The sequence below is a fragment of the Sparus aurata genome, chromosome 18, assembly GCF_900880675.1.
Source record: "Sparus aurata chromosome 18, fSpaAur1.1, whole genome shotgun sequence".
Lineage (NCBI taxonomy): Eukaryota > Metazoa > Chordata > Actinopteri > Spariformes > Sparidae > Sparus > Sparus aurata.
Window position 1 is genome coordinate 25003006 of NC_044204.1, and position 27898 is coordinate 25030903.

The 27898-nt window shown below is 44.9% G+C and overlaps 1 protein-coding gene across 35 annotated transcripts in view; it reads left to right on the forward strand.

The window, feature by feature from the left end:
• LOC115568595 (protocadherin alpha-C2-like) overlaps positions 1–27898 on the forward strand; it is a 195076-nt gene that overhangs the window by 163173 nt on the left and 4005 nt on the right. For 34 of the 35 annotated variants that reach the window (XM_030396033.1, XM_030396040.1, XM_030396041.1 and 31 more), the window contains 2 exons: positions 15577–15641; positions 19182–19267. In XM_030396033.1, the coding sequence (XP_030251893.1) occupies positions 15577–15641; positions 19182–19267 (151 nt within the window). Of the gene's footprint in view, positions 1–8964; positions 12148–15576; positions 15642–19181; positions 19268–27898 lie in introns of those variants that run through there. The other variant, XM_030396006.1, reaches the window with a different exon arrangement.

Sequence of the window (27898 nt, forward strand, 5' to 3'; positions counted from 1 at the left end):
GTGAGTCCTCATTCTCTTATTTTCTATCCACACTTCCATTTTACATGAGATCATCGTGGGTTGGCCTGGTGAGATTAAGCCTGCCTGTGAATAGCGTTTGGCTAAATGCTAACCCTGCTTCATGTAAAGGAGCTCCTGGCTGATTTAGAAAAACAAGAAGTAAACAGAGCTAGGGACAAGCTTTTAAAGAACCTGTTGTGACCTATATTCTTCCCATGCTTTGTGAAACCAGTTAGTAGCCTGGACTTGACATGTTTTGTGATGAGGAGTCATTACACATGGCAGCAGCTATGTTTCTTAGTATTCCTATAGTTGTTTAGCTTACACATTTTGCCAATGGTCTGGTTGCTCTTGCAAATTGGTTCCTGTTACAACTGCAGGCTTCATCAGCCGTTCAAAGCTGAGTTTTCTCACTCATATAATCACATGGCAAATTTGTCAGAAGAAAGAATGTATGGTCACCGTTGCTTTCTCTCTGTTAATGCAGTAAGCTGATTTAGCCTTTCCTGCTATTTTGCTCATCTAAACAGGGGTTTTCTTCAGTTATTCAGGTTTATTAGTTCATAGCACAGGTTTAACTTGGGCTTGTGTTTTTATGTGAGGGGACCCAAGCTCAGTCTATTCATCACAGCAGTCATTTAAACTTGCCATCACAGGATAAACACAGATGTTATTAATGTATTTAACAGTGGTTCTGTTCAGTTCAAGTGTCCTAAGCTGTGACAGAGAGCAGGCAGGCAAAGTGCCATGATCTTGATACCAAAGCAGCTGATTGGAATTTACGCCTTTGCTTTTCACACTGTTCGTGTCAAATATTCTTCACAGAAGACTGAGGAAGGTGTAATTTGTCCCTCCTTGTCAGATACAACAGGAAAGTGATGGAGATGTCAATCAGGCACAATTTGTACGAGCCCAAACACAGTCTCCAGAGAAGGTCTAATTAAGCAAAAATAAGTGAAAACACCTGCGAGTGTGTGTGTAGACCACGGGTGTGTAGGGCCTTTGTGTCTCTCAGGCTTGGAGAGTCAGCCTTAAAAGACAGAATATATGTTTTTTCTTTGATATTTCCCTGGTCGTATTTGCTCTACTCTTGCAGCTTGTTTCTCCTGAGATATTTCCATCACCTCCTTTCGAGTCACACATCGTTCCTCGTGTTGTTTGACGTTAGAGCTTTTGAATTCTCCTCTGTTTGTACTCTGCATTGTACCCAGGCCAGCACAACTATATATGAAGTCAGTTAGTTTTGTAATGCATTTGCCTCTCTTATTTTATCATCAAATCATGACCCAGTGCTCTCTTGCTTTAATGCCACAGCTGTTAGGATCTGCACTCCAAGACTCCAGTGTATTGTGAAACACATCTACTTTTGTGGGGTAGTGTGTGATGGTGTGTTTCTAAAAATAGATTAACACCCTGAGAAAAGGGTCGCTTATTGCCAAGCTATCTTTTTCACTTTGAATACAAAAGAATAGTGAGCCTGGGGAATTATTTGTCCTCATTTGTTGTGCATTCTCTGCCCTAAAAATACAACAGATTTTCATGTACACTTGTGTTATTTATTTAAATAACATGCTCGCATCATCCTGCATATTGTGTATTGAGCAATTGGATACTGGTTGCACTTGTTTCTTCCTTATTTTATCTCATCCCTGCTTGCTTCTCCTGTCTCATTCCCTCTGCTTGATATTCTTCATTTCACGCCTGGTCCTTCTTTCCCTTCCTCCTCCTCCTCCACCATGCTGTCAGACCTCTCCTCTCTCCCCTCCCCCTCTCCTTCAACATCACTCCCTGTAGAAAAGGGAAGCAGCTGAGAGAAACTAACAGGGAATTAACGCTCATCTCTGCAAACATGCCTGCTTACCAGCGTCGGGGCACTGTAAACACGATCTGATATATTTTCATTAACATCTGTGGCGTGTGAGAAGTGTCGAGGCAGCCACGATCCGCTCACGTCAAGTAGGACGAGTGGCGCCTCGTGTGTTCTGCTCGGATTGAATTTCCCAGGTTAAATCAAGTTTATGTGCGGTCGTGTGGCGTTTATATGTATTCAGTAATGTCAGTATTGCTCTTAGCTGGTGGGATGCGCATGGATATCCCCGGTGAAGCCCACTGTAGTGCACTGTGCTGCTTGTGTGCATCTGTGATGCTTTGAGTCACTCAGACGATGTGACCTCATTTCAGGGAGTGGTACAGCACAAACAAGCGTGGCCAGATTTGTCACAACTGCGTTCGTGCGGTCAGTTCAGTGTGAAGGGAGACTGGACCAGGGCTTTTCTGCGCTCTCGAGCAGACCTCGGTGCTCATACAGAGCATGTGTGGCGCTCTTAAGTGGGTCACCGTGCGATTTAAAGATGGCAGCTCGCTGTACATGCGCCATCTGAATGGGGAACCTGTGCTCGGTGGCTCGCCTCGCTCTCGCTCTCTGCTGCATTCAGGAGGCTCTTAACATACACAGCGGCTCCTTTCCTGAAACAGTGCCTGGAGCTGTCTCTGCGTAAAAGTGGTTCAGTATGTGTTCTGTATGCTGCAGCCCTCTGAGTGCGAGCGATGGAGAGAGGGAGTAAGGGGGGGAGGGGCAGGTAATTTTCCGCTTCTCGCTGCAGCAGAAGCAGCAGCAGGGAGCTTCAGTACCGATCGAGCTATCAGCACCGCTCGGCTCAGCTCTCCCTCCTGCTCTGCTCTGCGGCTGGGCGGGGCTGACAACACCTAGTGTCAATCACAGCCAAACCGGTTGGGCGGGGCAAAGAATCAGGGCGGATGAGGAGGAGAGGGTTTTATTTGATTTTCTTTTTTAAGTCCATGCTGCCACGAGAACATCGTGTCTCTGTGTCAGTGTGTTATGGTCACAGCATATTTTCTCATGGCAAGTGTGTCAGTTTGCATATAGCACAACTTGCCTGCTGTTGGTGTTTTATATATAATAATGATAATAATAATAATAACAATAATAATGATAATTATTATTATATGTACAGATATTGAGGGAGCTGAAGCTTTGTGGCAGTATGCATACATGATGATGTGGGGGTTTAGAGTGTGTATTCGATAAAAGCTTCTAACTCTGCATCCCCAGTGTTGCGAAATGCATTAAATTATTGATTCTACAGTGCATTATCCTGGTCGTGGCAGAGAGCAAAGTGGTTCACAGTTCATGGATTTGCAGTGCCACAGTCGAGCCAAGTCATTTTGGTGGATTAGGCAGATGGGTTCGACAGACGGACCGAAGAGAAGCATGACGTAGAAATGCCCTTACCTAACCATTTTTAATGCAAGGTGACAGAACAGCAGAGTGGTAAATAAAGAACTAAAGAAAATGTATTTTTTCTTCTTCCTTATCTCTCTGTCTGTCTGTCACACACATACACACACACCCACACACACATCTTATGTAGCACTTCCTGTTTTTCTCCTTCACAAGGGTGTGTCCTTTGTGAGAGTGAGGTTGGCGCTGCTATCTGTCGTTACCATGGAGACTGTTCTGAGCTGTAATGAAATGATGAACTAGTCTGTTTCCAGGGAGCCGCGAGTACGTAACCGCCCCCCACCCAGACATCAGTCCCAGCATGTGTTGCTTAGAGGCAAGCAGGAAGGAAACAGGGTGGACACAATGGGAGGCAGGAGAGATGGAGAGGGAGACAAAGAGAACGATGCTAAACGAAGGCGAGCAGAAATGCCAAGTCAGACGGAGGCAAATGGAAGTGAGCAAGCGAGGGAAAAGTGTGCGAGATTAGAATATCATTTCTAAAAAAAAAGGGAGAGGGTTTTAGTGGAAGTCACAAATACAGCAGCACAGACTCGAGCCTTGAGCATGAGATAGTGAGAAAACCAGAGCTTCGCAGGATGAGATGGACAAAAAAACACATTAAATACATTCCCTGCAGCTGAGTGAGAACATCACAGGCTTACAATTGGTCACAGATAAAAGGGAAGAACTTATCGGCACCCCTCCTCTTCTCCCCCACTTCCACCAAAACTGTCCCCCATCCATGCTCCTTCTTAGTGGCATCGGGATGTTGTTGCTCTCATTAGATTAGCTTTGTCATGCTCAGAACCACGGGTCCCATCCTCTCCCATCCGGCGAGGATACAAAGCCAGGGCATCCTAAGAGGGAAGTATCCAAAGCCTGCCTGCGTTTCGTGATAGCTTTGTTCAATGCCACAACAAGAATCTGTTTGATTTATGCATAGGCTGAACCAGGGCAACCAAGGAGCTGTTTAACCCCTGCAGGGCCCCAGAGGGAGGGATTTTTCTGCTGCTTTTAGTTCTCTCATGCCCTTTTATTTTTGAAAGCAAGGTACACAAGGGATCAGCCCAAACAAACATACCAAGAGAATGGCTCCTCCACCCGCTTACTGTGTCCACCTGAGTAAAAGGATTGTGGGTACCGTGGGAGTTTTGTGTCGGAGATTTAAAAAATGGGAAAGTTCTTGTGCAAAGAGAAAAGTATGATGAAAGGAAGGTATGAGAAACAGCTTTGTCATAGGCTTATGAACCTGTTTACTATAGAACACCAGTCACCAGTCTGTCTTTGCTGATGCAGTTCAGCAGTGTGTATTTTGAATCGTTTCTCGTTTCATTTGAAAGAGAACAGGTTGTGTTATTTTGTCTGTTACAGAGAGATGATTCCATGTTTGACGAGGTGGAACAGTAACCTTAGAGACTAAATCCTTGAGTTCAGCTGGCTTTGTTCTTTGTATACAGCATTTTGCACTAGAATCCATGTTTAGGTGTGCGTGTGAAGTGTGATACATTCATCTTTAATTCTAGTTCCCGCTTTGATAAATACTCATATTGCCCTTGCAGTGCTGTAGGTTCTGCCATCAGTATTCTTTGAGCTGCCCTTTCTCGTCTCACCTCTGGAGGGTGCCTTGCCTTATATCTCACTTCATCCATTGCGGTCACTGTATTGGCAGCGAGAGAGAAAATGACTGCCACTGCAGTCTGACGTCTGTGCCCTCCTTTCATTTCTGTCTCGCTCTCTTTTTCTCTTTCTCTTATCCCCCTTTGCTCTCTATCGCTCCCTCTCAAACACACACACACGCACACACACACTCATAGCTGGGATTATGTTTTAGTGCTTTGGCTTAATGAGAAAGCCTCTGTGGCTGGGCAGTGGGGTGACGATCATGTGTCCAACCCTTGTACTACCGATTTGATCCAACAGAGGGACCAATTTCACTGTCTCTCCCACCTCTGCCTCCTCTTGCTCAGCCTGCTTCTCCCACACTTACAATATAGGTCTCAATATGCAGTGCTATTGCCTTCGACTTTTAACCTTTCTTTTCTGCTTACTGAGGCATTACTAGTATACAGTGATCGTGAGAGTTATGCTGAAGATGCTGTTTTGTTGTCATACATATTTCATCATTTGTTTCAGCAGAAGTTACAGTACAACATGAACATACCCTAATGACGCATTCGATGAATTGTTAATATGATTTGCTCATGGTTGCTGAAATATTTCCTCTTTCCCTCAATACTGTTATTTTGGTTGTAAACATCTCATGACCACACCCTCCAAGCCTCGATTTGTAAAATACTTTATTTTGAAAGGCGTCTGTTAAGAATGCTGTTTCTGTCACATCTAAGAAAAGGGCTGTTTTGTCAGTTTTCTTTTTTTTAATGGGCTAAATCTGCAGGAACATTTCCTGACACCACAGACGCTGCTGACACCCACACAATAGCCTGCCGACATTTCATCCACTTTACTTCTCACGTTCTCTTTACTCGCATTAAGAAAAAAGAGAACACATAAATCAATGCACGAAGTGGCACTCTACCAAAGCTTTATGATAAGAGGTTTTGACTGGAAAACATGATTTGAAAACTGTGGATCAGCAGTATTAAATTAGGGACATAATCGTTCTCCTCTTTCTCTAAATGCTTTAAAGTAATGCCCATAATGAACCTGTGAACCAGTAGGTGTAGTCAGTATAACCTTTAAGAGCCTGCGTGCTGCTGCTCCCTGCAGTCAGTGCATCTGTTTCTCAGAGCTGTTGATGGCTGTTCCCGGCAATTTAGGAGTGAGAAGTAAAAAAAGGTCAAAATATGTTCTGACATTCATTCAGACAAAGGTCTGTCCTCGGATAGTGTATTCGTAGTTGTGCATTACACTGTGTGAGAGACAGTATGCCTACAGGCTCAAATGCCCTTTAAGTTTGCATGACCGCCTTTGTTTGTATATGTGTTGACTGAGAGAGTGATGTAAGGAGTCCTGCTTCATGATAGCCCCGCCGTGGCCCTGTCTTCTGTGAGCTGTCATCTGAGTCATTTAAATGGGGGGATTCCAGATAACAGACTCTGAGGGGAAGTAATATGAATGGCTTTTAGAGTGGCCGCTTACAGTATTAATGAGGTTGAGTCTTAGTGTAGAGAATGTTATTAATATGGTGGCCACCTTGCATAATTGATGGGATGGGGGGGGATGTTAATATTCTGACATAAAGCATGAACAAAGAGGGAGTTTGAATTTTTAAAATCTGAATTATGTCTTTCCCCCAAATCTATCACAGGCCTTTCTCTGTTTTTTGTCTGTCAGTCTGCAAAAGGGATGATCTCTTGTGTTTGCACTTAAGACCCCAGCCGGCCCTCGGCTGGAACAGCGGATGTCTGTCAGGGCCGCAGCTGGAGAGTCTCCAGGGTGGAGAAAAGGAGGCGAGAGACGCTGGGGGAAAGTGTGAATGTGGAGGGATGGAAAGTGGGTTAAAAAATATATCAAGATTAGGTAAATTAAGTGATGAAAGAATGAAGCAAGTTGTGTTTTGTTTTTTGTTTTTTTTAAGACAAGATAAAAATAAAAAAAAATACACTCAAATTAGCCAATTAGCGCTCTGAAATGAGTGTTGGTTGATGCGTAACAGGCGTCTGTCTGCAGGTGGAATAACGTTGATAACTTTATCTGCAGCACCCTTGAGTGGAAAAAAAAATGAAATAATCCACAGCTCAGCGGCGTGCAATTAACGCAGAAACAGATGGGCGGATTTGAAACAGGTATGAGAGGACTAACACATCCAACACACCGGAGAAAGGAGAGGGAAGAGGAGAGGGGAGGGGAGGGGGGAGACTGGCACGCAGACAGGTGCAAAGGTCAGGTGTAAATCCGGCACTGTGTTTGTTGTTGACGAGATAAACGGCGCCTGTTTTCATTTTGGTGGCATTGCCAAACACGGAGGTCCACACGTCCCGCCGGGGAAGGCTGCTAAATGTCACGGTTAACCGGGGCAGAGCGCACATGCAGACCATCAGAGACTGCGAGCCCCGGCTGAAAGGAACCGTTATCACCTCTGCTCAGTGGGATATTAATGATGGAGAGGAAAGCATAAAAAATCCCATTAAAGATTTGCAGAACCACTAAATATAGGCACATATTTATATGACGTAATTCGGTGCAGTCCTCACACTTTGTTCCAAATTGACGCAAAGATCCGTAGAAAGAATCATTTGTCTTCGCTCAGCCGACATTTGGCCACGTCTCCAGCTCCACATTTCGCCTCCTCCTCCTCGCCACCTTGGAGTGTGAAGAGTCGCTCTCTATCCATCCATCATCCACTAGCAGCATCCGAGTGACTCACTGTCCTTTCCCCGCGTCTCCCGAGATGCCAGGCGCTGTCATCGCCGTGGGCGGACCGGGCGTGGGTGAGAGTGGCAGCGCACCAGGAGAGGAAAAACGGATCATGTGGGCGGCGGACGCTCATGTTGGCCCAGTGGCCCGGGCGAAGCGAGAGGGCACGAGGTCTCGCGAGGCCATGTGTCTTCACAGCATACTATTTGTTTAGAGAGAGGCAAGGTTTTAATGTCATAATGTTAGTCTTGGTAACTTAGCAACACTGTTTTCTGCAGACGCGTCTTTACTGCAGAGATAACATTGAAGAGTGTCACATTTCCGTCTATCTCTGTCGTGCTGACTGAAACAGGGTTAAGGTCTCATCCAATTAATTTGAATCAAATTTAAATCTGAATGTAATCGAGGAACATGGTTCTGAGGCCGGAGTAATTAGAGAGCAGCCAGCTGCCACAATGCGCATGCGCCGTTCAGACCTTTCTGCAGGCTACGGCGTCAAAACAGTGGAATCGCATAATGTGTGTCTTGTCTTGCCACCTGAAACAGGACTGGTGAGATCTGGCAGCTGTAGGCTAATTTGTATATATCGATTTACTGTGTATCATACAGGGCACTGTGTATAGATGTCCTTCCAAGATGTCGTTCTGCTCCGTGTTGTGGTTACTTTAATGATCCGTGCCTGCATAACCATTAGAGGCCAGTGTTGTATTTTAGCCAGATGCAGAAAGGGGTCACATCTGGAGCATCTTGTGTGTGACCCGGTTGGCCTCGTCACCAGCGAACATGCCACATGATCACCAAACCGGCTTTGTGTTTTATGAGGGGGGGGGGGGCAGAACCTGTGACGCGAAGGGACTCTGCAGCACCCACCGCGTCCAATAGCGGTGTGCGCACAGAGCACTGTCAGCTGTCACTGTGGGGGGGTGGGGGGGGGTGGGGGGGGGGGGGGGGAGGTGATAGGAAGAAACAGAAAAATGTGTGTTTGTGCTGACAGAAGTCCCCCGTGTCCCGGACAGACACAAGGTGGAAGAGCCAGGTTCACAGCACAGTTGGTGTGATGCCTCCCCGTTAATTCACTGGTTCATTCCCTTTTCTTGTGATATAAACTCGAATATATCCAAATAAAACTCATTCTTTACTGAGGGATGCTGCACTCAAACCAGTTGGAGCTTTTTTTTTTTTTTTTTTTTTTTATAGTGGGTTTATTTATTATTTTATCAGATTCCTTTAATTATCAAAAAATATACTCTGCATGTATCAGAAATCATCTTTTTTCCACCCCGTTTGTCTACCGGGCTCTTGGGTAAATTGTGTGCTTCGATCCGTGGGGAAGTCTAAAAGCCAGGCTGGTTCATAAATCAGATTCCCAGCGCACAATGAAAAGGGCGGTGGCGCTGACAAAAAAAAGAGGGAAAACGATTGTGTCGAATCGCATTTGCCCCCCCAAAAAAATCAGCGGTGTGCCGATGATTTTGTCCGCTCCGTGTGCGGCGTCCAGATGTACAGACGGATAAAACTCCGGAGTTTTCGCCTTTTGTGGTTTTATTCTATTTATTAGATGACGCTCGATCATTTTATCGGAGGTGCTGAAATGCAGCCAGCGCCGCTCGAGCGAGTGGCTCCCCCTCCCCTTTTGCCCACAGACACCATCACCACAGCGCAGGGAGGGAGAGGGAGAGGGAGAGAGAGAGAGAGAGACCAATAGGCAGCATCAGTGAAAGTCAGCCTTGCTGGGAGGATAGAGAAATTTAATAACAGCACCCGTACAGACAAAGGAAAACATGGATGCACAGGGGAAAATTCCCTCTAAACAGGCACCAGAGAGGATGCGGTGGTCGTCCTGCACGTAGTCGGAGTTATGCGCGGACTATTCCCTCGTTTTTAATGAGGCGGGTGGGGACGCACAGCAAGCTGAAAAGGCGGAAAGATTTCTCAAACCCGTCTGCAAATTCTGCCTGCCTGCGATGGCTGTGACGGCGCGATGCTGTTACAGCCTAAAGGAGAATGTGCCTTTGTCCTTATATCTGGTTATTTTCCTACTGAGTGGCCTTACAAATGCACAAATCCGATACTCCATCCCGGAGGAGCTGGAGAACGGCGCGCAGGTCGGTGACATTGTGCGAGATTTGGGTCTGGACCTGAGGAAACTTTCCACCCGCCGAATCCGGATCACGTCGGACAGCGGCCGGAGATATTTCACCATCAATCACAAAACTGGAAAGCTGGTGGTGAGTGACCGCATTGACCGGGAGACAGTTTGTGAATTCAGCGGCACCTGTTCGCGCAACCTGGAGGTGGTTTTGGAGAATCCACTGGAGATGCACAACGTGGAGGTGGAGATTTTGGACGTGAACGATAACGCGCCACAGTTCCCTCGAGATGAATATCAGCTCGAGGTGGCGGAGTCCGCGCTCACCGGGTCACGCTTCCACATCGAGGGAGCTCAGGATGCAGATGATGGCTCCAACTCTGTGAAGCAGTACCGCCTCAGCCCAAACGACCACCTCACCCTGGACTCTATTAAGCCCTTTGCCAATAACAAGCACATCGAGCTTATTCTCAAAAAGCCCTTTGACCGCGAGCAGATGCCATCTCATCAGCTCATCCTGACAGCGATGGATGGAGGCACCCCGCAGAGAACTGGCACGGCCAAAATCAATGTACGCATCCTTGACGCCAATGACAACGTGCCTGCGTTTGACAGCTCCGTGTACAAAGTGAAACTGTCTGAAAACTCTCCAAAGGGCGCACTTGTCATCAAGTTAAACGCAACAGATCCTGATGAGGGCTCCAATGGGGACGTGTTTTACTCCTTCAGCAGTTACACGCCAGAAAGAGTCAGACAGATGTTTTCCATGGACACAGACACGGGAGAAATTCGTGTGAAAAACAATATAGACTATGAGGAGACAAACTCATATGAAATGTACATCCAGGCTATGGACAAGGGGCCAGCTCCTGTGGCAGTTCACTGTAAAGTAGTTGTAGAAGTTTTGGATGTCAATGACAACATTCCTGAGATTGTACTGTCTTCACTCTCCAGCCCTGTGAGAGAGGATGCCCGGGCTGACACGGTTGTAGCATTGATCAGTGTGAACGACCGAGACTCTGGACCAAATAAACAAGTCACCCTGGAGATCATGCCCAATTTGCCTTTCAGGATAAAGTCCTTCCGGAACCACTACACCATCGTCACATCCGCTTTCCTGGACCGGGAAACCATCCCCTCCTACAACGTCACTGTCAATGCTGTGGATGGAGGCACACCACCCCTGTCATCCCAAATGACTTTTAAGGTGGACGTTGCGGATGTGAATGATAACCCACCTCGTTTCGAGCAGACATCATATACTGTTTATATCACAGAGAACAATGCTCCCGGTGCAGCTTTGTGTGTTGTGAAGGCCACAGATGCTGATGCTGCAGAAAATGCTCGCATCACCTATACTGTCCTTAATGACAACAACCACGGTATCCCTGTAGCCAGCTACGTCAGCATCAAGCCTAACACAGGTGAGGCCTATGCCCTGCGCGCCTTTGACTTTGAGAAGCTGCGAGAGTTTCACTTTCAGGTTAAAGCCCAGGACAACGGCGTGCCTCCGCTCAGCCGTGTAGCCACAGTGTATGTTTACATTATGGATCAGAACGATCACTCGCCCAGGATCGTCTACCCACCGTCCAATGGGAGCCGCACCACGGAGACACTGATGAAAAATGCTGAAGCCGGTGTGTTGGTCAGCAAGGTGATGGCGTGGGATGGTGATGCAGGGCAGAATGCTTGGCTGCTCTACGCTCTGGAGCAGACTAACACAGACGTTGACCTGTTTAAGGTGCACGAGTACACAGGTGAGATCCGCACCACAAGACGTGTCATCGAGGACAATTCCACCTCCTTCGTTTTGACAGTGCGGGTGCGTGATAACGGTCTACCACCACTCTCCTCCATCACCACCATCCACGTGCACGTCTTGGAGCTGCCACCAAAGTTAGCCCCTGACCCCAAGCGCATCATCAGGCCCAACAGCCCCTTAATGTTTTCCAATGTCACCCTCTACCTCATTATTGCCCTGAGTGCCACAACCTTTGTGTTCCTCGTCACCGTCTTCGTGCTGGCCATTGTGCGTTGCCATGCCTACTGCACCCAGCCTGGCTCCTGCTCCCCATGTTGCGTGTCCAAGAAGAGTGTTCCAGAGGGGGGCACCCAAGCAGGTGGCGGCGGGGGTGGAGGAAGAGCTGCAGGTGGAGGAGGTGGTGGTGGAGGAGGAGGAGGAGGAGGAGGAGGAGGAGGAGGAGGTGGTGGTGGTGGAGGCGCAGGAGGCGGAGGGCAACCAAACAACAATGTGGCCCTGCGCCGTGACCTCAAAGTGGAACCGCATTATATTGAAGTGCGGGGAAATGGGTCTTTGACCAAAACATACTGTTACAAGACATGCCTGACCGCCACATCAGGAAGTGACACTTTTATGTTCTACAACACGGGACGGCCACACAGTGGCACCTGGGGCTCAGGCTACGTCACCAGCCACAGCGGACAGAGCCAGTTATTTGTGCGGCGTCTGAGTATGCCAGACGCAACTGCCATTCAGGTGTGTGTCTGGTGTGATGTTTGTGTTTGTTATTTTAGATTGCCTCACAACAGTAAATGACACACAAAGCACAGGCCATAAAAGGAAAATTCTCAGAGTTATGGCTCAGCTTTTGCTTTAGGGCGGTGTTCTTGCAGTAGGATTGCAGTTGACATTTATGGCTCTAGAGCTGTTGAAGCCTTTCGTCTGTGAGGTTTAACAATACATTTTCTCTCTTCAATTTTAGATAGATTGTTTTGTGAGGCATATGAACATTTGATAAGTGTAAGGGCCACTCCCAGGATCTACTTATTCATTAAAGATCTATCAGGGAAGTTTACATGAGCTGTGTCTGTCAGGATGAAGAAAGAGACACCTCCATTTTGTTTAAGTAAATGCTTCTGTTATTACTTTCAGTGGTTGTTACATTAGGTGCCATTTATCTTGAGGTCTGCTGTTATATTCAAGTGTGGGTAGCTTCTCTTGGTTGCGTGTTTACTTGAGTGGGCAGGTGGGCGCACTCTAGATAGTGTCTTTGTGTGTGTTCCTTCGCTTGCTAAAGAGCATTTGTTTGGTGATTCAGAGTGCAAAATGTTAAAGTGCAGCTGTCCTCCAAAGTTCTGCAGAGATGTGCAATCAAAATAGTTTTAAACAGCCATTTCTCACTCTCTTTCTCTGCTCCCTGTTACTACTTCTTCTTTCTGAACAAACCAGTACATTTCAGCAGCTCGTTCACCTTTGACCCCACACAGCCAGTGCCATTTGTCCGCTATGGGCTGTGTGCCACAACATTCCAGTCCAGTAAGTCCAAAGGGCAATCAGTGGTCACTTCTATAGAGAGGGAGAGTCTGGGAGACAGTGCAGCCTTTGCCAGCTACGAGGGCCACAAGTCCCACTGCACCAAAATATCCTCTTCTGGTCACGTACCTCCTCTCTGGTACTGAGCGGTAAGCCAGAGTTTGGGAAATCGGTGAGGAAGGCAGGAGTGAGGCAGAGTTTCATTCTGATTGGAGCTTCAGTGCATGGTTTCTCGGATCCGTTTTCCTCATGTTAAAACACGCACAGAGCTGTTTGCATCATTCCTGGTTGTAGTAGATCAAACAGTATTATTAGGATAGAACGAACACCATTTGTTTTCCACATAATAGTGTTTGCCTCTCCAGGTCTGTCTGCAGAAAAGCAGATGAGCATATAATTCAGAAAATGATAAAAAAGATGAGAAGAGGAAGAAAGAAATGTTTGAGATAATTGCTCCCTTAACACTTCACGTGTTCCTCATTAGATGCCAGTCATGTTTGTTCTTGCGGTGTAATTAACCGATGTGTTTCTCTGTACTGTGCGAGGATTGGCTGGCGCGGCGCAGATGAGGCGGGGGATGAAAGGTGATTGGACAGAGTGTTGATGGCGGAGGTGTGAGCTCTGTATCCATGCTAGGAGTGCTCACTCAGAGGGAGGGGGGAATAATGGAGAAAAAGGCGAGAAAAGGGTTGGTTAGCCGAACCGAAAGCTTTCTTTATTCCCTGATTTACAATGTACAGCCAAGGAAAGGAAATGAATACAGTTAAAACCCGTGGGATTTTCTATTCTATTTCCACTTAATTTGGTTTCTCCTTTTCCAGTGATGAAACACAATGTATTGATTTCTTCCTCTCGGTATGAGTCAGATGTTTGTTTCTTCTTTTTGTCTATTTCTGTTTACATTCCCCGTGTGGCGACCGGTAACATTCTAGTTGGCCTACATGTCTTCCCTTGGGAGTATATCAGACTGCGGACATGTTTAGGTTCCAGATGCTTGTATCTAATGTGTGTATGTGCTCGTGTGTGTGTTTTCATTTACCCCCCATAAACACCATACGGCCAAGCAGACCTCTCCCTTCAGCCACTGGCTTGCTGCAACAGGGCAATCATTTAACAAAGCCGTTTAGTCCTATTTGTAGACAATCTGGTCTTATTTACAGGGCTTTTGTCTCATACTCTCCCTGTGCAATTAATACCACACTATTTTTTTCTTTGCATTATCAATCTAAACTATTGATCCAGCCACTGATTGCTTTAGGAGGAGTGTTTGTTTTCAAATAATCAAGTATATCCTCAGTTTCCAGCACGGATAACTGTCTCCGATGCTGCAGTGCCGTGTGTCCCTGCACACATTCTGCTCTGTTTGACTGACTCCAGGAGGAATACCAGGCTTCTCTCATTAAGACCAAATATTGGATTTCAAGGGTGATGAATGTCCACTGCAGACTCATAGAGGTCAATGCAGCTTCAGCAGCAAGTGAACATCTGTCATATTTGAAAGGAAATGGATTGCAAATGGGTCTCTTATGAACTGCATGGCCAAGCAGGGGGAATTTAGTGTTCTCAGTCAGATTGGGTTTAGCTCTTTCAGTGCTTTAGGTTGAGATGAGAGAAAATGCAATCTCTTCTCATTTATGTTGTCAGGTTAACAGCCTATTTTGGTGGGGCTTTATGATGTCGTATGTTTGTGCTAATAGAATTTACTAGAAGCACACTGAAATCTCATACTAGGATGTCAGTCCTGGTGTTTCTTTGTGTCCCTCTGTTCCGATGTGTCTGAGTCTAGCTGCAGGGCCGAGGGGGTTAATCTGATATCTCCCCTCCCTCCCCCCTCCTTCCTCCACCTGTGACCTTCACAGGGGTGAGATGACGGAGGGCGGTGGGTGCAGGCTAAAATGTAGACCAGGCTCTGCACGGTTACCATGGTGAGATGTGTCAGACTGACTCAGGCAGACCGTGTGCCAGTGAAACTCAAGGTTTTGATCAGTGTAAAGAGGATGTAACAGGGAGAAAGGACTCAACAGCACAGGAGAGGGGGTGGTGAATCTACAGAGGCAGAGCAGAGGAAGGGAGGGGCGTGTGGTGGGAAGGAAAATTACAGCAGAAGCCATGATGTAGCATCACTGAAAACATCTTGGTATTTCAGTTATTTTATGATGCCTTTTATGATTTTCACATTTAGAATTTTTTAGACTAGAGATGAATGGATGGAGTGCATTAGGTAGACTGCTGTAGATCTGAATCCAGTCTGTCTTCACCACATACAGCAGTGTATACATGATCATGGAGCATACCTTGACCAGCTTAGTCCAAGTGGACTAACCCCTGGTTATGCCAGGGTCAGTGGGCCGCTGGGGTGAAACCTTTCAAAGTCATTTCTTTTTAGTCAAAGGACATGGGTGGTAGTAGGGAGGGAGGAGGAGGTGAAGTCTTGGATTCAAGAGGAGGTGATGCACCTCTGAGCTTAAATTCATCACTCCCCTTTGGAAATCCAAGCTGTCACTGCTATGGCTGTGTGTGTGTGACTGAGTTTGTGTGTTTATGTACGTGCGTGATGCACATGCACTAGCAGTTCTCGCCATGACTTATTAATGAGACAGTATTGGCTTTCGCCTGTACTTAAAACTCAATTCCTCTCACTCTCTCTTGCAGCCCAAAGTGCCGAGTGCAGACTGGAGATATTCAGCCTCCCTGAGAGCAGGAGGTGTAATGCAGAGGTAAGCATCCCATTTTTTTCCTGCCACTTCATACCTCACCCAGCCTACTTTATCGTGTTTTGTTAAGAACCAAAAAACATGTACACCATTATTCATCATGATGAGATTTAAGCAAATAACATGCACCATTCTCTATTGTCTGATCTTAAGCACCACCCACCCTTTGGTTAGACTGATTGTTACCTCTGACAGCTTTGAACAATACGTTTAGCTGCCTAACACAAGTGTACAGTTGATTGTGGGAGTGGTACAACATATCCTCATATAGTTTACAGAAATGGCTTCAGTATGCCCTTGAAGCTTTCCTTTCAATATGTAAAATAGGCTAAAATGAACATAAAGTGACTGAATTAATGCAAAGTCATCTCCTGTCAGTTCAAAGGGAGAGGCCTTGTCATTCTGCAGTGAAGATAATATATGAAGATTATAGCTTCATACTAAAAGGTCATTCTCTATTCTCATTAGTCATATCAGTTTGAAGCAAACATACATATGCTATATAAGGTAGAGTAATTTAGGTTGAAATTGAATTGGCCATTGAAATTAAAATAAACAAAGTAGTTATCTGTTTTAAAGACTAACACCCATATTCTCTATATTGCATACCTGACAACACCCTTTCAGTTCTTTCCCAGTTATTTATAGCTGGAGAAGCAGTGAATGCACAGATTTTGATGTCATTAATTAGCTTAGTTTATGACCCAGAGGCAAGCTGTTGCCTGAATGTAATTTGAATGACTTAACAGAGGATATGTATCCAGATGATAAAAACCTTTGAAAAGACGTCTTGATGTTGGTGTTCATGTTGATCTGACATTGAGGACTACCCAAGAGTCTAATCCACTCTTGACATTTCACTAAATCCTTTTCAGTTGGTTGAAATGGAATAAATAACATCAATATGAAAAGGGTACAGTATCCCTTTTACAAGGCCACCAGTCTTGAAAGTCCTAACCATTTTTGTATTTGAGAGCCGGGTGAGGAATTTAAGTTCGAGTAGTCTGAGATCATCTTTGCCAACAGCTGTTGCTCAGCTGTGATTCGTGCTCGGGGGAGAAAAGGGAATGACTTCGCATGAGTTGTTTCCAAAAAAAAAAAAGAATAACTAGCATCTTGTTTTGCTCATTTACTTTTCCCAATATACATTATTTCTATGAAATATACAGTTAATGTAAACTGAGAAATTTGACGAAAACATGCAATTCAACAAGCAGAAATTATTTATCTTATAATGATATAAAGAGGAGAAAATATCCATCTTCATATTTCTATAGACAGATGGAGAACTGAGAGGAGGGAAGGGTAAGCAGTGAGGGGGTCAGTGGTGGATGAAGGGCAGGTAGTCAGGTGGAAAGATGGCCTATCAGGGACGTGAGGATCGCTGCATGGCCACACCAGTGATCACATTACCCATAAGACACCAGGCTGTTACTTGCTGTGAGATCAGATGGGCCCGACTAAATCAAGGGCTATGATAGTGAGATGGCACCATAATTATAAAGTCACAGGCTTAATGAATTACAATTACCTATCTACCTATCATCGGTTCATATCATATCTATGTATTCTATCCACTTCCTGTGGATAGATATGTTTGAGACACTGGCCTTAAACAGAAAAGAACTGACTTTCCAATCAAGATGTTCGGGAAAATTAAAGGCGTATTTCTTGGTAACACATAATAGAAAAATATTAACACACAGAGAAATTTTAGTGCTACTGTCCAGGCTTCAACCGTAATGCAGTGCCTGGTATCTTTGTCTTTGAGTCGAGTAATGCAGGTTAGTTTACATGGACACTATCTCTGTAAATACTGTGTATATGTATTAATGTGTGACACGATGATGTCCATGTCAGATTAATAACTCTGCATCATCTGAAGGATACGCTGATTCCCTCATAATTACAGCCGGGATTAATGAGTGTTAATGTGCCTGTGTAGAACCAGTCTAACATATTAAATCTGTCTCGTGACTCACTCTGATGTGTTTTACATTGACTGTCCCCCCCAGTGTGCCATTAGCAAGCCCCGCCGAATGTTCATCTGTAATCAGAGTTAGTATGAGAGATTTTCGATATCACACCCAGACACCATGTAATGCACTGACCTATTTAAATTTGTTTAAAATCTGATGGAATTTGCAGCAATTCCTCCTAATTGTGTTTTTGGGAGGCTGTGTTGTGATCACTATAGTTCTAAATATTTCCTAATGAGAAAGAATTATGAGTTTACAGACAGTAGGAGAAGATGACGAGGAATGAAAAAGGAGGAATGACATTTGCTGAAAAGTATATCATCAGTACAGTTATTGTCATTACATCTTATCACTGCTACTCAGTGATGCTGTTGCTTAGCAGCACTTAAGATGGCCTCCATCTCCAAATCACGTTTGGGCTCTTCACAGAATTACCAGGGATACATAGGGATCTAAATTTAAGATTTTATTAACCATCTTTAGCATGATTAAACTTCAGATATGAACACATTATACAACATTCTCTTTTCATTCTTCTTATTTTTAAGAAGTAAAAGAATTATTGGTGCCTCAGAATATAAAGATTGTCAAGAAAAGAGACCAGCTCACACTGTAAATGTTTTTACTTTAATGGACCTAGTTTGACACAGGTAGACAGGTCGTTTTAGAATGAAAATCTGGTGTGGTTGAAGTGTTTCTGCATCATAGATTTCCTTAGTTACTTAAACAAAATAAATTCTAGATTTGGAGAGTCTTTACTCTGCTGTTAACACACAGCAGCTTGGATTTAATTCTAACATGGGTGGTGCTGGCTAATCATAGAAAAATAATTTCATAATACTATCTGTTACTCTCTTCATGGCTTGAATAATGGCTCATGGCTAGACTGCGACAGTATGTTTGTGTAATTTGGGTGAACTGACCTTTTAAAAGCCGTTTAGCCTTCCTTGCTTTGATCATATCATAAAGCAGTGGACATTTGTAAAGAATTACAGGTCTCACCTGCATTTTGATGAGGAAAATGTTTACAAAGCTAGAAAATATAATCCTTCCCTTTTTAGATCAGTGAGAGGCAGTGAGGGAGAGCTGTGGTTTTTAGCAGCATTTCTGTTGCTGCTCATCACTGCAGAGAGTGTGGCGTTTTTCAGTAGAGGGGAGGGTGCTAGAATCCCACCGAGCAAGTGTGAAAATGTAAGAACTGCCATCTGTAATCCATAATCCAGAGAACGTCGGGAAAATGTAGGGTGAATACTTTAATCCTAATCTGAATGTTGCATTTCTGGGATTGTGTCTGCTTCATACCCCCAACTCATAACTGCACACAGAGTACCAAGGTTTGAATTTACAATATTGTGCATTATAGGAAACATATGGAGAGAAACAGATATGTGGGATCTTAGTAACATGAAACAATGATACCAACGAGTTTAACAAAGTATCTAATCATGTTTATTGAAGCCTTCTGTCGTGCATCTTGTTATGACATGGCTTCGTGTATACTGTATGTAAGAATATGTTTTCAGTGTGTTTTATGTGCATGCTTGTTTTTTTTTGTGTGTTCCAGCTCAGTGCACATGGAAGAGTCCTCAGTAATGCAGGGAGCCCAAGGGGTCCTGGTCCAGAACTGGCCCACTGCATCCAGCGCCGCTGGTAAGAATCTGTCATGCTACTTTCACCTCAGCCAATCACATCTAACTTACAGTGAGCAGTGGGTTAGGTGCAGTAAAAAAAGAAACATAAATAAAGAGGTCTGCTTGGCACACATGGACATCGTCACATCCTTATTGTCCAAAATAGTGATAGCCATCTACAATTTAGTTAACTGTATCGCTGTCCGACACATTCCATGACACAGATTCAGACAATACCAGCACAAACTATTCCGACATCTGTACATTCCTAAAGAGCTTATCAAACCACAAGAGAGTAATAAAATGAGGACAACGGAGGTATCTGCTACGAGATCGCCCCAACCCACTCCTAACCCTTCGCGCTGCTGCAGTGAGAGGAAATGACACATGCAACGTAGGCGTAGATGGATATCTCTGCTCTCTGCGTCAGGAAGGGAGACAATACAGAGCAAAAGAGGCAGAGAGCGAGCAGATAACTGTTTGGATGATCAGATAGATGTTTACAGAGGCATAAGCCACTGAGCCACAGAGGACAAACATTCAAGAACACATTAGAGAAGAAGAATAAAACACAATTACATTAGCTCTTCACTTAATGTGGATCCCTCTCATTCTGTAGCTCTTTTATACACACGCTCACAAAGAGCAGGATCGGGGGTTGGGGAAACAATCGAGTCTCGGATGCACAGCGACTCTCTTTCAAAAAATTAGGCCTTGATGTGAAAAAGTTAAAAAAATCTGAAATGTTTTCTCAATTCTGTGAGTACATTCCTTACTGGATAATGAAACATAACAAATACACCTAATGTTTGCAACCTAAACGAGGCCATTTCCTGAGTTCTCGTGAGGATGACTGTGCATTAACCAAGATAAAGATAGAGGAAGTAAATTGATCTGATATTCATTGATATTGTTTATAAATCATTACAAATACGCTTTGTTCCAAAATGTATATCAAAAATTTGATGAGTAAGGAGACATCAACATTCTCTGATAATCGGTTTATAATGTCGTCCTAGCCCTTTGAATCTGAATTGAATCGCAAGATTTCAACCGAAGGATGATGTGGGCAACAATAGAAAGGTTCCATATTTTATTATACATTTGTAAGCTTTCAATAATTTTACAATTAAACATGTAGACATTTGAATTGGTGTATCTGTGCATTGTAAAGCTAGATTTTAATGTTGATCTTTTGACAAAGGAATTTCCATTGCAAAACTGTCTCCGCAGCACTTTTGTTTCGAAGCATTAGTCAGTTCAAAAATAGTCAGTTTATTAACAGAAGCCAAAAATACTAAATATCTCTGGCCATCTGGCCCTCATCAAGGGTGGACAAGACCCTGACGGAAGGCTCAAACAAGAGCTTATTAGAAAACAGTGCTTTTAAACATCAGAGTAGGAACACTGGAGCATAACAAATCTCTAAATGACAATGAACTCAATGTTGGATGACATTTCATGGACATTGTAATGTCATTGCATATGATGCCATATTCCCTGCCCCTAACCAGGACTTATGACCAAACATGCTCATCATACACATTGTCAGCGGCCCGTGTGCTTTGAGGAGCATTAGTTGTGAACTTATGACTTTCTTCTTGTGACAAGTGGGGTCAAAAAGGATCAGGACTCAAATAGGGAAAAGAGTGGCCTGGTAGAGAAAAAATGGCGGAGACAGGTGAGATAACTTGACAGAAGTATCCACAACGAGAGGACTGGAGCAAGGAAGGGACAGTGCAATTAAGTTTAGATAAAGAGGCGATTTGTTGTAATTAAGGATGCAGAAATGGTTTGGCCCGCTGTCTTTTATAGACAGGAGGCGGTGGGCTGGGCAGGCAGATAAACTACCCACACACCGACTACTGTCGCTTCCTATCCACACACCCAGCCGCCTCCGCTCTGCCATCGATTTCTTGCCTTGGCTGAGGACTTACAGCCTGCAGGCACTTCAAAACATGATAGATGGAGAGATAGAAAGATCAACAGAGAGAGGGAGAGACGACAGAGAAGAGAACAGGCAGTTGTGACGTCCTCAGGGCGGGTCAGCGGTAACGAGATCAGCTGGCAGGATTTTAAGGTGGTCTAATTAAGCCGTGGCAGTTCGAGAACAACACGTTGCGTTTGCACTAACCTCTCCGTGCCTGAAGGCTCATTGTCCCTTCTTTATTTCATCGTTAGTCAGGTTAAGAATGGAAATAGTAGTTGAGGGCTGTATTCGCTTCAGGTCACATTTGAGGGTTGGATTAAGGATAATTCTGGGCTAAGAGTGTCAGATGATATGAAAAGAGTTTATCCCCCGATCTCCCTGACTGGAGGACGAGCTTGGGAGAGATTTATGTTCTGACTTTCAAGTTGTGTTTTTCATGTTTCCGAAATGAGAGAAGTGCAGATATTGATTCAGTGTGGCCTGTCACATCCCTGTGAGTCATAGTCAGAGCTATTTATATCTAAATCGTCTTGTTTGCTCGACAGGCTGTGGTCCTTAGGTGGGGAGCAGGGGTAAGGGAGTTTGGATTGTCAAGGGGACTGTTTAAGTCTGGGTGTCGTTCCTACAGGGTGCTGTTTTGCCTCGCAGTCTATTTTTCGCTTCGATGTGAGACACAGAGGTACCGCTGACAACGCCCCTGTTTTCTGCCTCTCTGGTTTCGAGCGCGTGGATTCGTGTGTTTGTGTCAATTTGTGTGCCGTTGCTTCTTGTTGTGTGTCTCCATGTGTACATGCCTGTGTACGTGCCTGTGTGTGTGTGTGTGTGTGTGTGTGTGTGCTTGGCTGTGTTTCTGAGTGTGTTGTGGCTGCCTGCTTTGTGTGCCGCTCCCGCTGTGACAGATGGAGCGCAGCCCACGCCCAGATTAACAGACCCACATTAATGAAATCAGGGTTCTGCTCGCTGTCTAACTCTCACTCCCCATCCGTTCCTCACTCCGTCTATGCCTTTCTCCTCTGTTTAACCACGGGCAACTAGGCATTCAGAGAGAATTGTGCAGAAACGCAGCCGTCCCCTGGAGAGATGGGCAGGGAGGGAGAGACAGCAACGAGGGACTGAAAAGAAAGAAGGGAACGAGCAGTGGAGGATGAGGTGGTTGGGGAAGGTAGAGAAGCGGTGGGCATAAACTGTTTGGGAAGGAGTGACAATGAGTAAATCAAAGTGATCGAGTGTGGCAATGGAAGGAGAGGAGGCTGTATGAGGCTGCTGTTGCTAGGGGAGAGTGGTTAGACTAGACGGAGAGAGAGGGAGAGGGAGGCAGAGCGAGCTTGCAGCATTATTCTCCATCAGCACAAGCACTGTCACCACGACTCCTACCAATGTCCTACTGCCTCACTGGAGGATGTAGTTTCCACGGCAACCATTCATGGCCCCTAATATTGGCAGGAGAGCGAGGAAGGGAGGGGAAGGGGGAGCTGTTATATAGTGGGGAGTGCGAACATATGGTGTGGGACAAAAGGTGCTGAAGTGAAGGAGGAGGGGGGTTAGGGGGGAAAGAAAAAGTAGCATCAGGAGGTGAAGGACAAGACTGAGGGAGGTGCTGACTGAAATCCAAGTACGCGAGCAGGAGCGACGGGACTTAAAGGAGGAAGGGATGTGTTTAGAAAGTGAGAGCTGGAGGTAAGAGGTGTAAAGTGAAGGAGAGAGCAGGGGAGTGAGTAACAGGAGGAGAGTGACCTACATTCAGCGGGGCGGTGGTGTACTGCAGAGGTGGATGCAGGTTGGCTGTTTTTCTGTATCACCCCAGATTGCTCGCGCACACACACACACACACACACACCGAAAGGTATTCACGGAGGACCGCAGAAAGACAGATATGATTAGAGTTAGCAGTAATCAACTGCAGTGGGCACCTGTCAAGGCAAAAATAGACCCAAGGGTGGAGGCAGAGGGCCAAGTGAGAGAGGGGAGAGTGTAGTGAGATGGTGGAGAAAAAGGTGGACAGGAGGAGACTCTACTGGGGATTCATCTGTCATTTTTGCTCCTGCAGTGCCTCAGGGCTCGACCAAATGATCTGCTATGTAGCATCTAAGGACCACGACTCCATCTATTTACATTAACTGTATTTTTGTCAGTCTCATTAGCAAGAATGTGTGAGTTTCTGATTTTTTCTGAGCGGTGAATGAAAAGAGGCGAGGAGGATGAGGTAAACACAGGCAGTTAGTTCAGTTCAAGGCTGTGTGTCATACTTCAGAGCTGTAGTCTTTTACTGAGGGTGTATTTGATGGGAAAAGATTGTTGGCAAAGTCGAAAAAGTCTGGAAGCTGCCAGAGACTTTTCACTGTTTCTGGATCCCTCCGCCCCGTCTGCCTCCTGTTCTCCACTTCAGTTAGTTGCCTTCCTTTATTGTCACTCATTTTTGTTCCCATCCTGTGCTCTCTGAGTCTTTAGATATCTCGCCAGCTCTCTCTCCCTTTTCTCTTCCCTCTGGAGAATAAATCAATTTCTACTTCTCCATTTATTATTTTAGGACCTACACGTACTAACATATACACGCACAGAGACACAGGGATAGAAATTCAGACTCCCACACACACACACCTACATTCAGTGTTATTTTTATTGTGTCCTGTCACTTGGGATTGCTTGTGTCCACCATCTGCCACATGATCCAGCTGGGAGCAGACAGCAAGGTGTTCAGCCTGGCATGAAACCCAAACAGACACGCACACACACACAGACGCACACACAAAATGTGCATATGCAGAGTCGTAAAAACCAGCAACCAGACATCATTACTGAATCAGTACCACAAAACAACAGTTTTATTTCTTTATTTTATTTCCTGTTTGCAGATTTGGGAATCTATGGTAATTTGTGCAGGGCAGGCACAGAAATGTCTTCCTCCATCACTGCTCACAGACACATGAATAGGAATCAGGCTTCGAACAGACAGCAACATCACATTTTGTTTCTATCAAAATGAGCACACGCTGCAGACACAGGTGGCATCCTGAAGATGGGTGTGGTCCCAGCTGACTGTCATAACGATCACACATTTCTCCACCACTGCAGTGTGAGCGAAAAAAAACACAGAATAGCACCTTCAGGATCTTTTTTTAATCTTTCTCTCCCTCCCACCCTCCGTTTTTGTTGGTGAGCATCGTGTTTCATATCTGCATCCTTGCACTTCCTGGCCCCTCTCCTCATTCCTCCTCCTCCTCCTCCTCCTCTTCCTCCTCGGCTCGTTATGTAACGCTGCGCCGCGCTCCACTGCGCTTCTGCCCAACTGGCCGATGCTAGGGCGAGACAAGGGTATGAATATAGTAGACGTGGCAAAATGGAACTTGGGTGATTTAAGTGGCTGTGAAAACCTTGGGCGGCACAGGGGAGCGAGGGGACAATCACACGCAGAGACACCGGATTGAAGACTTAGATTCAGGGGAGATGTGCAGGAAATCTCAGACTGGGATGTAAAATTATTGATTATATTTGCTTGTGTCACTCATTCTGTGGTAGTTAGATACATGGAGAGAATAAAAGAGTTTGGGGCAGCAATCATCACGATGAAACAAATGAACCACCCTCGTCTCTAATGTGCCTGGAAGCTATCATTGACGGACAAGCTGCTTAATACCCAATCACATTAATGTAACCATAAACACTGATAGGCGTGATTAGGACTCTTGTCAATAACTGGGAGGGACGGGTGTTAGCTGGCTGAGTTTTCACGCAAGATTAGATGAAAGGTCAGGGGAAATGAGCGATGGAGAGAAAGAGGGAGGGTGGCGAGGAAAAGGGAAGGGGGGTGGGGCCCGTGTGAGAGGAACAGAGAGGAGAGAAGAGAGGAAGTTTTGCTCTGCAACAGCCATCGACAAATCAGATCGGAGCGATGGCCGTGTGAGGATCAGTGCTGGGCGAGGTTAGAGTTATCATGAAGGACGAGATGCACCGAAATAGCGAGTGAGAGGTTAAATACAGAGCGAACAGATGTGTAGCTGGCATCACAGGTCAGAGCCCATATCGTCAGTGTTGTCTGTAACATCCAAACCGCATATGTTCTTGGAAATGTTTTCACAAAGTACAAACGAAACCCGCTCAAAGCATGAAAGAGAGCAAGATTACGGTATGACCTTTTCTGTTGCACCAGGGTGTAATACAGCCAGGCAACAGCGTGTCCCATGATTTCTCTTATTTCTGAAACGCAGCAGCAGACATTGACCCTTTTCAAGAGAGTTAACTGGACCCGTCTTACCCTTTTCCATCCGTCTGCTCTCAGCATGACTCATCACTCTCCAGGGTGTTGTTTTGTTTGTGGATGTGAGTTTGCATCGGGGCCACTGGTGCCTCATCAAGTTCCCACATCAAATAAGACAAGTAATTTCTTAGAGGCAAGACGGAGGACACTGTAGAGCAAAGCCTCACCCGCAACGGAGTATTCTGCATTTTTCATTTAGTGTTATTGTGCTCCTTTCTTTTCTGTTTCTGCCTTCTTACTGAGATTGTAGAATCAGGGTCATGTTTCTGCTTGGGGAGTCAGATGAGGACTTTTCAACTGGGGGAAGACTCTGGCCTTGTAAATGAAAGTGACTCTAGCTGTCTCTGTGTCTGCATGCAAAGGAAGCAGTGACTGGATTTAGCCTGTCCCGTCCTGATCTTCTCAGTCTCTTTGTCAAATTCGGTCCTCTCTCTTGCAGCTGTGTTGTCTCAGTTGGTGAAAGTATAAGGGCTTTTTGGGGAATAGTGATGTGAAACAATTGAAATGCACGACCCACTTAGTTTTTGTTTTTCTGTTGGTCCCAGGCTGATGGAACTCTTTTGAATAAATCTGAGGGAATTGTGCATGATACAGCAGTGACGATTCAGACTCAATCTGCCAGTTATTTTCTCAGTTGATCTGTTAAAAGCTTGATCTATAAAGTATAAGAAAATGAAAAGCTCATCTTAATTTCCTAATTCAGAAGGTAACATCTCTAAATTGCTTGTTTAGTCCAATACCCAAAGCTTTTCAATTTACAGTGTTGGTTAGTCAACTTAATGAATCGACTTATCATCTAATCTCTTATTCAGATTAGAATCGTTTTTTTTTATGTTTAATAAATTCAATTAAATGCAATTTTCTGCATCAACTTGGACAATTTCCCTGCAGTAGGAGGAGCTTTACAGCAGAGCAGTGCATGCCGCTGTGACTGATTAGGATTGAATGCCAAGCAGAATATGTCATGTTTGCAGCAGATGGACTCCATGAACCCTTCGCTGTGAGGAGAGCTGACCAGGAGATTGTGATTGAAAGTGGTAGAATATGTGAAGGGAAAACAAGTAAAAAGACTGAGCAAAATATAAGTTACAATCAGGGATAGAAAAATAAAGAGGTTTGGGGTACATCATATTCGAAACTCCAACCGACAAATTAAAGTTTGTTAATTTTAGTGCCAAACGCGAATACATTAATACCCATGTGGAGACTCAATATCTCTACTATCACCCAGGTCACCATAATTGTAAAAAATCAAGCTAACACCTGACAATACATTCATATATTAGTCCGATGTACATAATGCATCCTCTTCGTCCAACTCTATTTCGGATGACAGTTCACTGTAGAAGAGATGCAGCAAAGTAGCGAGCTTAATCCAAACATACAGTGTGTATTTTGAGGCTGGCCGGGTAAGATAAGATTGGAAGCTGGTATTCTCTGCCCTGGGTAGTGCATGAGGTCAGGCTTCTTCTTCCAGACAGTGTTCCTTCTGGTTGGATGGAGCCCGGCTCAGTTAATCTCCCCCTTTGGAAAGAACTCAGAAAAAGGAGTGAGGGAAATAAAAGGAATATGTGAAGCAAGTGTGGCAAGTAGGTCGTCGCTTTGAGGGAAGGACCCGAAGTGACTGCGGTCTTTCGCTGCTTGTCTGTGCTAAGTTCTGTTATTTGCTGCACATAGACGTTAATGTAACGACACAGACACCTACACAATGAAGTGAAGGAGCCAGTTGCTAAATTATGACGCTTTTTTTTTTGCGCCCAGTTTTCATACCAGTTTATCGCTTGTGTAGATGTGACTTCTCTTTTAACCATGTAATTGATATGTGGGGACAAGACTTTTATTTTACTGGCAGATCAGTAAGTTTAACTGCTTGAACACTACCATTTTTCTGTTAAAAATAAAATGCTGCTTTTCCTGTTAAATAGTTCACTTATATTCCACTTAAATACCACAGCTCTACTTTATCACCTATCTAAGCTGTTAATGTAATGATGAAGTGTTTAATGTTTCATCAAACGGTGCCATGGATGTTAGCTTTGGCCAGTAGGGAGCCTTTGATTCATTGCCCGCTGAGCTGACTCTCCCATTAACTTCCACCACCTCCCATCTTTTATAGCATGTCCTGGCTCCTCCTCGTGGAATGCAGCTCATTATTGACCGATTAGATTTTTTTTTTTATCCTTTTACAGTGGTTGCTGAGGATAACAGTGAGCTCTAGTTGTTGTTAAAGTGTTGGCACAGTAGGCCTGATTTATGTACATACGTGCTCAGGGCAGTGTGCCTTGTGTTTAATTTGCAGCAGCTAATTTTATGGTCAGCCGCTGAGATTGCCTCCCACAAGCTGAGCTCAAATGGTGCCATTCAGTGGGGGATTTGTCTGAAGAACAACAAAAATACACTGATAAAGAGCGATATTTGTTAATTTCATAACAACAAGCTGTTGTTAATCTCAAACTAAGAGAATG